Source organism: Teleopsis dalmanni, chromosome 2, assembly GCF_002237135.1.
Source record: "Teleopsis dalmanni isolate 2A chromosome 2, ASM223713v2, whole genome shotgun sequence".
Classification (NCBI taxonomy): Eukaryota; Metazoa; Arthropoda; class Insecta; order Diptera; family Diopsidae; genus Teleopsis; species Teleopsis dalmanni.
The window spans coordinates 44,900,222-44,912,362 of NC_051847.1; the positions used below are offsets into that span (position 1 = coordinate 44,900,222).

The 12,141-nt window shown below is 29.8% G+C and overlaps 2 protein-coding genes across 4 annotated transcripts in view; one reads left to right on the forward strand and one right to left on the reverse strand.

The window, feature by feature from the left end:
- Window positions 1–1,223: 1,223 nt before the first annotated feature.
- LOC119683011 (probable elongation factor 1-beta) lies at window positions 1,224–2,247 on the reverse strand. Its single transcript, XM_038096604.1, has 2 exons — window positions 2,050–2,247; window positions 1,224–1,976 (listed from the first exon to the last, which is right to left on the reverse strand). The coding sequence occupies exons 1-2, from the start codon at window positions 2,127–2,129 to the stop codon at window positions 1,397–1,399; spliced, it is 660 nt and encodes a 219-aa protein (XP_037952532.1). The 5' UTR covers window positions 2,130–2,247; the 3' UTR covers window positions 1,224–1,396.
- A 2,071-nt stretch (window positions 2,248–4,318) lies between these two features.
- LOC119678013 (macoilin-2-like) overlaps window positions 4,319–12,141 on the forward strand; it is a 32,509-nt gene continuing 24,686 nt past the window's right edge. The window contains exons 1-2 of one of the 3 annotated variants that reach the window (XM_038089630.1): window positions 4,336–4,418; window positions 4,483–4,645. The gene's annotated coding sequence lies outside the window, so the exon portion shown is untranslated. Of the gene's footprint in view, window positions 4,419–4,475; window positions 4,646–12,141 lie in introns of those variants that run through there. The other 2 variants (XM_038089629.1, XM_038089631.1) reach the window with 2 other exon arrangements.

Below are 12,141 nucleotides of genomic sequence, written 5' to 3' on the forward strand. Positions count from 1 at the left end.
AACAAACATTAAAGACATTTTCTATGGAACTTAAAATTATAAAAAAAAAATTCAAGTTTTTCAGACTTAGGGTCCATTATGATACCTTTGAAAAATTTACTTCTCAACTTTCTTTAGTGAAGCAACTGGTTTCAATAAACAAACTTACAAGTTTTTATTTTTGATGTGCCTTTGCTTGGACTCATACCATATAAATGGCTAGGTTTCTTCGTCTTGTTCCTGGTGAACTTCAATTTAAATGCCACAATCCAATCGCACTTCCTAATAATCCCTCTCTCACACAATCATTACACACACACATCGTAACCCAGATATTCGTCATGCAATTCCTTTTATGTTAACTGCTTTACAGATTTTTACGAGCTACATCTGTCTACTACGAAAAGTAGGCTTGAAATATGTTTTAAGAAGTAGACGTATCGCAAGATATCAGAAATTGTATAGGAAACTGCTAAATAACACAGCATTGAAGAACCTTCCCAACACCCGCCATTAAGACTTCCCAACACCCGCCAACAATTAAGGCTTGAGTTTTTGTGTGCGCTGAGTAAGCGAACAGATAGATGACGTGATGGTCCTTTCATGTTATCTGCTTTCAGGTCTCGACGGGTTACAACAACAACAACAGGACGTGATGGAGATTAGAACTGCAGTTGGACCACATGTTAGACGTGACAAGTAACTGTTTAGTATGAGTGTATATCCTGACCTTAATTTTTAAACTTTTTGTTTTGGTTTGACCACAACTTTGGTCTGGAAAACTGTACCGCTGATCACATCTCCATTAAGGTAGATTACGCTATATTCCTAGAAAAAAAGATTGGCGTTTGCAATAAGACGGTCAGCTTTAATGAGACCAATTGATTGTCTTAATGTGTGACATGCAATGAAAAATATTTTGACAGCAGCTGGTTGTCCCTTTTTAAAAAGCTCTTTGATTTCGCACAAAGATGGTGCAGATGCGACATACAAAGGTAGCCGGTTGAAGTTCGTAGTGTTGTATTTTGGCATCATTAATTATCATTCAAGATTTCCTTAAATTTTTTCTTAATGATAAATAAATCATTAATAATCATTAAGAAATGTTTTTCGTAACAATATTTGCAGTAGCGCAACTTTTAAATAGCTTAAGGATTGATTCACTTAATTTTACATCACCCTGAAACTCTGCACCTTCAGAACTATTTTAACACATTTGATAAAATTGCATAAAAACAATTTAGTTTTCTTGGTATAAAATTCTTAAATCTTTATGGATATAAGCGCTTTAATGGACTCATTTAACTGTTTTACATAAACTATTTTAAATATATGGACACAAAAATTAATATAATCAAATTGTATTAATACAAAAATAAAATAAAATTTGTGATATAAAATAAAAAGTAAAATTTACTTAGATTTTGTTGAAGGCAGCAATATCAACAGATTGTACGAAATCTTCGAATTCCTGAATTTGTTCAGTTAGCAAATCGATGGAAACTTTCTCATCCTCAATGACGCACATGATTTGCAATTTGTTAATGCCATAACCGACTGGCACCAATTTGGAGGCACCCCACAAAAGACCATCCATTTCAATGGTGCGAACTACTTTTTCCATTTCTTTCATGTCGGTTTCATCGTCCCATGGTTTTACATCAAGCAGAACAGATGATTTGGCAATGAGTGCAGGTTTTGTTGATTTTTTAGCAGCATAAGCAGCAACACGTTCTTCACGGATTTTTGCTGCCTCTGCATCTTCTTCTTCATCAGAACCGAAGAGATCAATATCATCGTCATCATCGGCAGCAGCAGCTGGAGTTGTTGGTTTAGCACCAGCAACTTGTGGCAATGGTGCACCACCCCATGCAGCACGTTCGGCAGCTTCAAATGAAGCAATGTGACGGTACCAACGTTGTACATGTACCAAATCACCAGTTGGTGCCTTGCCTAAAGCATCGAACACAGATAAATCCGCTTTACTGGGTGTGTAACTATAAGAAAATTCAAATTTATTGCGAAAATATTGCTTACGTGTTTATCATAACCTCAACTCGCTGAACTTACCCGCTAATATAGCTGTTGTCGGCCAAGAATTTATTCAATTCCTTAACGCCTTGTGGGGTTTTTACATCACCGAAAGCCATTTTTATTTATCTTTAATTTTAAACCTGCTTTTTGTTAAAATTTGTTCGATGCACCTTCAAATTGCTACTGCTTGCAATCGACTTGACAACCGGAAAGAATGTGCCCGCACTAAAGTTAGTGATACCAAATCAATTTTTGACAGCTAAGGCCGCAGTGTTATATTTTGTAAACATACTTGGATATGAAATATAATGAAGACATATCATTCTGTCAACATATATTATACATTAAATTTAGATCTTATGTCACTAATTCACTAGGATTTGTTTTTAATTTTATAATAATAATTAGTACATTACTTATAAATTCTATTATTGGCGCTTTCAGCAGCTTTGAGGTATTGCTTTTTTAATAATATTTGTGAAAAAGACTGACAGGTTAGTAATTGTTAAAAAGTTAATTATTTTCTAAGGAATTTTTAATTTCTTTGTTCATTAAAAAATGCAGTACATAAATAAATACAAAACAAAATCTTTAAAATAAAAGCAAAAAGTTATAAGACAATTGCAAAAAAAATAAAACAATGTTAAATTCTGCTTGTTTAGCATTAATTAGCGATATTAGTAGTTTAAAAATTATATAAACGGTTTTATTCACGATCTCGTATTGCCTTTTTGTATATGTATATAAAAAAAAATTTTAAAAATTCAACTGCACATTAATTTTTATACTTGCCATATATTTTCTGATTTAGGCAGTGATGCCAAGTTATTATTAAGCACCATTCATGCGGTATTCATGTCAAAACAATACACCTGTTGTTGTTTTGCGTACGGTTTAGCAACTTTAAGCTACAATACTATTACTGCAAATACTATTGTATTTGTTTATAAATGTTTATAAATAGTAAGTAGTTCTGAAAGGGTGTATTAGTTTTCAAGAATTAAGTACGATTACAAATGAATTTATATATATTTATATATTGTTTAAAACTACAAATGTGATATTACGGTCAGCAGTACGGTCAGTCCAAAATTTCAATTTATTAAATATAAAATTTTTGTTCTAGTTCATAAAGTTTTGATTAATACTTTCTAAATAATTCATCGAATTTATCATAATGTTTCAAACGAAATTACTACGTCATTTTTTTTCGATTCCAATATGACAGTTCCAGGTTTCTATGCATGTCCTGGAATAGTGAGTGCCACAATTCCTTTATAAATAATAAATAGAATATTTCACGCAAACTGTAATGTGAAATATAGAGTATTTATATAAATAATATAAATATTTTGAATATTATGCAATATTATTAAAATATTTATATTGTCATGATTAATATGAAAATTATAAATATTATATACGAAATCTAAAAATCCTTACAATTTCATAAATGCAAAATGGTCAATAAAACTAAAAACATGATTTTTTTTATTTTTACTGAAATTATTGTCTATACTTTTTGTGTAAACTGCTTCTTTCTGAGAGGAAATATAATTTCATTTTCATTTTTAAATATACTTGAAACATACAAAAACAGGAACTATTAGTTTTTTATTCAATCAAACCACATAATAAGAATTAAAATTCATGTTTTCCTAGATTTTTGCTTAATATCATTTAATTTTTCTGAATAAATTTCTGAATAATGTGCAAGTTCGTGTAAATTTATGGTAAATTGAGGGAAATAGTAAATTATGTCGGTATGACAGCGAATGTTGGTATTTACCAGAATTTCGAGTAGGGTATATTAGATAAAAATTAGGTAAATTAGGTGTTACTTTTGTGAAAATTTTATAAAAGGTTTAATAAATAACTAAATAAATTTGAAAACTTTTAACCAAAAATAATAAATAAGTGCAATAAATAAATAAATAAATATTTACATAAGGGCAGTGCAAAAAATCCATAGAAAATTTCGATTTATTTTACCTCAACTTACTCGAACTCACACACGACCTTAATATGACTTTATTTTTATATATATGCGATCAAGTCTAATATAAGAATTTTAAAAATTCTATTTACAGCGGTTAATTTCATTTGAACTACAAATGCAACCTTGCCTTGGTAAAGTATGCGAAATGTCAACGAACAAATATTGCCAAAATTTCTATGACCAGAGAATGCGCAGCGTAAAGCATACAAAAGAGAACTGTTTTTCTCATAATACTGCTTTAGTCCGTAAAAAGTTCGGGAAAAAAATCTTAATTTAAACGGTAAAATTTGTATAAAATAATTAAGAGTAATAACAAAATTTGCAATTAAATGTATTGAGCTAATTAAAGCATATATGAATAGTGTTAAATAAAAGTTACAGTGTATTTTGCAAAATCTCCGTAAATGTAAGGAAATTTTTTTTATACAAAAAAAATCTCATATATTTTGTTGCTTCACCGTCGTTTTTAGCGTTGCGTTATTATGTGATATTCGTGCGGATGGATTAAGAGTGGAACTGTTGGTAGGGGGTCAAAAAGGAAATGTAGGAATCAAAAAGGAATAATATGTATAGTTTTTTCCGTGCTCCAAGTGTGAAAAAGTGAAACAAAATCGCGGATACAAAAATTTTGTGGTGATTTAAGCGCGAAGAATTAGCAAAAATAAAAGAAAATCCCATGCTAAACGCTGTTGCAATATTCAACAAATTGTGTGTTGCTGTTGTTGTTGTTTTTTGTTTTTGCAAAAAAGGAAAAAGTGTTAAAAAATAAATAAACTTAAACCAAAATCTCATCTCAGTGGGTTTTTCAAAAGTTTTAAATATTTTAAAAATAAATTAAATTCTAATTCTTACTCCCCCCTGCATAACCAATATCAACAATTTCTTTAATTTCTTCAAAATAAATACAGTTTGTAAAAATTATTAACTAAATCAATGATGTCAAGACCTCAAAGGCTCCAATGCATGTATGGACGACTTACCATAGTCCAGTGGAAGCCTAAGTAAAATCGTTTGTTTTCTAAAATAATTTTAAAAATTAAATTTTTAAATTCACTTCAGTGTTCTTAATTAAATTGAATTTTTTTTTAAATTTTGCTTAGATTTTTATTTTATATATTTTAGCTTTTTACTCTCTATTTTTGTCTGTCAAGGTGATTTAGTTTTTTAGTTTTTATTTTTAATAGATTCATTCTCTAAATGTTTGGTTCATAATTAAGAGTGAATTAAATATAAATAATAAGCAAATACAATATAAGTAAATTATTATTTCAAATAAAAATAAATAAATAATCTAAGTGATCCAGACTATATCCTTTTCAATATACTAAACTCAGTAACAGGTTGGAGTCCAACGAACGATTCTATATATTTTTGTATATATATTTTTCAACGGACAAATTAGTTAATTGTTTAAATAATACACAACTTTTTTAAACTATTTTTAAAAAATGTATTTTATTATCAATAATATTTTGAATATAATTCAAAAAAAAATGTAATCAGATCCCGGCCACAAAACCCTTAGAAATCGATACACTTTTGGTCTTGTGAATGTATGTATCTAAAATCACAATGGTTAGTTTTAGTTAATATAATACACTATATTGCTGTTGTTGTGGTGGTAACCCGCAAAGATTTATTGTTATAGTTCCTTCTGGGAATGTTGAACGGCGCTTGATCGTCAAAATCAACGAGTGATCCGGCTTGAAAGCTGTATCAACATATTATATATCATATATTACCGTATATCTTGGAACCATAATATACTATTGAAAGCTGAATCAACATATTATATATCATATATTACCGTATATCTTGGAACCATAATATACTACAGATATTTTTGTTTCAAACTAAACTTCATATTTGTTTATCATAGTTTATATATAAGAATAATATATTATACTCTCAAGTACTTATTCCTTCCTTTATTTACACAAATCTTCAGCAATTTGTAATATCTTAAATAAATAAGATTTACTAAGGACGTGTGCGAGTTAGGCTAAGTTGATGCTAAACCAAATGGGAGATTTTTTGGGATTTTTTACACTGCACACATTTAGCCATTTAACAGCACGTATCGACACATCACTACATTATCGTCACAACTTAGAATTTCCCTCATTTAGAACGCAACTCCTAACACGCACACGTCCTAAATCTAAAAATTACTACTCTGATTAAGTTCGAAGTTATATATATACTTAGATCTGGTGTTGTTGTATCCTTATTTGATCTAGTGAGCGAGCACGTATAAGGATAACAGAACTTGCACAATGATTAGAATGGGGAAAATAAAGAGATATAAAGTAGGAGTGGGGTGTATGGTATTATGTATGATCGTTGTTATTATTACTTAAAGTAGTCGTTTGTTGAGTCTCTCTTTCGGATATTGATTTGGACGGTTCTAATATATATACTAAAATTTTGGTGGTCGTTCCGAGAAAACTACTCGTGTTCATATAATTATTTTGTAATATGTTATCTAGGTCATAGCTATACATGCGTTTGGGTTGGTCCTGATACATGTACCACTGGGTTCGGGAGCCATTCTGCAGAATCTATTCATTTTCATATAAATCTAATTTAATATGTGCGCTTAGTTTGTAGTTATACATATGTTTAGTTTCTCAGAGTTTGATTGGTTGTAATATACGTATGTGTACTAAGATTTTGGGGGCTATAAAATATATACTTTTTCATATAATTTTTTTAAATATTTTTTCTAAATTCGTAATTATACATCAGCAGCGTTGTTATGTCATTTAATAGAAAGTATATATATTATAATACAGAAAATATACTTTGAGAGAGAACATAAAGAGAGAGAAATTTGAGTGATTTTATCTATTGTTTTTAATAAAGAAGAATAAATCATCCTATAACCTACTGAATTTAATAAGTAACAAAACATTACCTTTACTTTTTAGACTCTAGGTCTCCCTATAAGAATTATATTAGTCTTTTATTAAGAACCCTGCTAAATGACTTTTAAAACATGTCTCTATGTGTGTGATATATATTTTTATCAATTTCTTATTCTGTTTCCTGAATTCAAAGTAAGTCTCTTATAAGCTATTTACATCACATTAGAGTACATTATTTACTTAGAGCTTAAGTTGTTGCTTTTATACATGTGTTTATTGTTTTAAAACTGTTTTCAACAAACTAAGCAGAAGAAATAAACTATAAAAATCTATAGAGACTATAGAGATTTTTTACTTATTTCTGCTTGTTTACTGGCAATATGGAAACCCTTTTAACCAATTTGCTATTATGAGTTTATATGTATTCTTATTAGAATATTGCATTTGATATATATTATAATAAAATAATAAAATATATTAAACTTTCCGTCTTACTATTTCTGTAGGTGATAATCACTACAAACTTTGTGTACTTTAATTGTTTCGAGGTTGGCAAAGGTCCAAAGTTTTTTTTAATATCATTACTTTCCATAAATTTCCATAAATAATGACTACAGTCAGTCTATCTGCGTAAATTTTAACCACAGTCAGCACGATACTCCCATTAAAAGGGTCAACCTTCTATCGGTCAAGTTAGCCGAAGCTTTGGGTCCTGATCCCCATGGTACCAGATTTATACCTCTAGTTGGGTGCCGGAAGTAAAACTTACTCACTCACTCACTACCATTTATACTCCATGCAGTATCGGGTGTTGTCTACTGAATATAAGTTGGCTCTTATGACGGGTATATCCTGCCTCGGGAGTAATCTAAATCCTTTCCCGCAGGGGTAAAAATTTAGCGTAGAGTCTTCATGTAAAGTTTTGATTTAATTATTGTTTTGAAAACTAAGAAGCTAGTGTGTCTTGTACTTGCCAACTATATTATATAGGCATGTCCTTATCCGTTTTGTCATGCTATGTCGTTTATATGGTCTTCGACATCTGCTTAACTGCGTAACACATTTAATATACCCTTTTTTCACAATTATATGAAGCATACACAAATAATAAAATATTTTAAAAACTTAAAAATAAATAATTAATATTAATTTGAAATATTGTGCACAATTTTTCCCTTAAAATAACAAACAAATGTGGTTCGTACCACATGTTTGCGGCTTTTGTGGCGAGAAGTCCAAGCGCCCAACAAGAATTTATGCTAACTGCTGGTGGTTAAAATTTTGACATTTTATATTCGTACATAGTCCGAAGTTGTTTTTTCAGTAACCAATAATAATTCAAATTTTTTTATTATAAAATTTAAAAACAAATTTTTAATAATATAATGTGGTTATCTCTCATCATAATACATATTCTGGTTTTTAATGCTGACGATAAAAACTTTAATTTCTATTGGATCTATTAGTCTGAAATAACCGATACAATTATTAACAGATAACTAAGTTTAGAGGAAGAGTTAGAATAATAAATACTAAGTAGGGGAAAGGAAAATTTTTTTATAAAATGAGGTTTGATGTGCTTTTGCATGCTTTATATATATTTAGCCCTAGACGTAGCTAATGAATAATGAACCGAATGAATCGGTGACGTACAATTTAAAAAACAATCAGTATATATTTTCTTAAATAATATAGTCACATACGAAGTATTTTATAAGAAAAGTATGATAAATGTTAAAGATGACTTCTTGATAAAAAAAATGATAAAATCGTATGGGAAAGAGGGAGGTGGAAGTTCAATTTGCAGTTAATATTGACTGAGATATAAGCTGATAAAAAAGTGTATTAAAAAAAGTATCGATCCAAATATTCCTAATACCTTAAAAACAGATGATAGAGTTGTCATCCTGCAAAATTAGGGATTTAATTAAGTTTATAGAACTGTCGGATTGGTTCATCTATACCTAATGGGGGAGTCGTTGCCTTTCGGCGTTCTTCGTATGCTAACCTCTAAGCTCTATGTATGAATAAACTTCAATACAGTACTTATTTCAAGATAGTTTAAAGGACAATATAATCTTTCATTTCAAGATATAGTATCCAAATGTAATCAAAGGATGTGATTATAACTCTGATCTTTTTCTTCCACCAGACAATAGTCAGTCTTATATTGATGAGATGATAGTAAGCCAGTCTAAGCTCTATATAATTATGTATTTAAATGTTTAAATTTAATTTTAAATGTTTACACTTAAAATAATTATAAACATCATTAGTATATTTTTGTATTAATTTTGTATAAAATAAGTTATTTGCTGCATATTTATCGATTAAATTGCGTTAGTGTGTAAACGTACTGATTGGTTTAAGTTTTAGAACCATAACAAAAAACTTTTATAACTCTTGTAAACTAGAAAAGTCTACTAAATAAAAGTAACTATTGAAAATCAAAGTAATAAAAATAATATTCTTTTTTATATTATTTTAATTAATTGAATATTGGGCTGACCATACAGCTCTTTCGAGTATTACCAAATACCCATCATTAGTGGTCTTGGAAATAATTCTTGTATTTAATTATTCGTAAATAACTTTTTGAGACTGCAAGTACCAGGAATCGAACTCGTGCCCTGCCAAATTTGAAGCTCAGAGTCAACGTTCATTAGCTTAGCCCACTGAAACAAACAAAATAATAAAATTTAATATTTATTTTATGCAGAATATAACTAAAAAGTTAAAGTAACAAAACCTCGTTCCAATAGAAATTTGATGCATAAGATGTTCAACATTTTAAACATTACATTTAATCAGTGGTGAACCCTTATATAAGGAAAATACCTTGAAATGTATGATTATTAAAACAAATGTTTTGCTAAAAATTGTTTTTAGTCACATAATGTATACATATTGTAGAAGTGTAAGTATATCTCTCTTATCTGAAATTACCTCATTGAGCATTGCCACCAACTCCATTTCATTTTAACAAATTTCAGAAAAACGTACCTCGGTTTCATGTTCACAAAACATAAATGCACTGTTTCCGATGAAACGTATCCAAAGAAAAAAGTTTAGCTTAAAAACACATGCTTCTTTTATCTAAAATACTCTTAGTAAAAAATGCCTGACGTAAAAATTTTGTAACCGCTGGCAACAAATCATAATTTTCAGCGCAGTCCGTACACAATTAACAAAAAACTTTACCTTGAAAAAAATAGAAAAATCATAAAAAAACTGGAGCACTTAACGCATGCCGTCACGCACTCCAAATAGGGTTACCCCAATAGTTTTCAAGATTTCTCGAAAGAGATTCGGAAAACTTAAGGACTCTAATAATATATACAACAGTCACTATACTTAATCACTATACTATACTAGGTCACACAGAACCGCTTTAACTATTTAAAATAGTAAAAAGTCCTTTTAATTGATTTATAAGATGTTCTATTATTTATGATGGGTAATTGTTTAGGATTTAAAGTCAGAGATGAGCTACTCTAGAAATTTACTGGGTACTAGCAGGCAACGGAGAAGAAGCAGTTTGCAGATCTATGTAGTTAACACTGAATTTTGTGTTAAATCCAGTAATTGGTTTAATTCTGGAACTCTCTTTCTCTATATTCATCTGAACGAACGAAGGGTGTTAAGGGTGTTAAATATTTACAATTAGCAATGAATGAATGACTATCTTATGAAAGGAATCAGCTGTTGCCAAATGAGAGATATATCGTATTTCGGCAGATATATAGGCAGTAATCATATCAAAAGACAATCAAATGTTGCCATATGATAGCTATATTGTATTTCGGCAGATATATAGCCAGTAATCATATCAAAAGAGAATCAGCTTATGCCATACAAGAGAAGAGTACTTCGGCAGTTATATAGCCAGTAATCATATCAGAAGGGAACAATCTTTTGTCATATGAGAGATAAAAACTTCGGTAGGTATATAGTCAGAACTCATATTAAAATAGAACCAACTGTTACCATATGAAAGAAGAGTAATTATTTTGGTAGTTAAATAACCAGAACTACTAAACGATGGACTTACCAAATCAGATATCCTCCGGTATCGGTTGATAACGATATATATTCGATATCCTTCATATAATTAAGTTGTGATGTGTGATGAAATACATGAAGTGACTGCGATTTAGATCGCTTAGGGACTACAACCAAAAACAGTTTTAATCGCATCGATTAGTGACATTGTTAGAATCATGTCAAAGGATTAAAAGATTGTAAAATGTACTCCAAAGAAAAATAGAGCGATCATGTAGAAGGCGAGCTTAACAAAAAGGGTGTTCGTGATGGGTAGCCGACCTATCAGATTAGAAAAAAATAAAACGCATTGTTTATCGAAAATGTAGTCTACTAAGAATTATAATTTTAAGAAGACTGTAGTTTTGTTTAATTATAATCTACCAAGAACTGTTACGCTAAGAAAGAAGATTGTAGTCTTCTTGGTAAACTATATTTTACCAAAAACTGTAGTGCTAAGAATGAAGACTGTAGTTTTGGTTAATTATAGTTTACCAAGAACTATAATGCTAAAAGAGAAAAAAAAACTCTTCACTGATCCTAAAATCGGGTACTCTATTAGTAGTAAAAATTCCAATCAGACAAAAATTTCACGTATAAGAAAATAAACTGATTTAGAATAAATCTCATAAGAACACTTTAGTCTCCATTATGTGTTCTTTGGGGTGACTTTGCTACTGAACTGTTAATTACTTTTAGCAAAATTCGAAAACAGCATTAAGTGATGTGAGCCTACAAACATGATGGCAATTCAACTCTAATAAAACCTGTAATGCTTTTGAGCCGCACACAAAATCGTTTAATATTTTTTCATTGGTGTAGCCCCAAGATATCTGGGCTCTTACATATTTATTTGAATGTGAAAATTTTCATTTTTTCATTTGTTTTTGGTTGTTGTACGTCAATGTTAAAATAATGCAAAAAAAAATATATATATATGTAACAGCATTCAAAAATTTCGACCGTGCACTAAACAACGTCACAACAACATCAGCAACTACCAAACATCTTTTAACCCCCAATTATACACCTCACTTTTTATTTGAATATATCTGATGGTTGTTACCACAAAATATTGCCCACTCACCTCCTTCAACATCATTCCACAATAATCATTCCATTCCATAGCACTACCCCCAACCATAGACCTCAAACCGAACCACAATAGCATTGGAGCCACTGACAACATTTATGTTCCGTTTTATTTTTGTTGCTCTACAT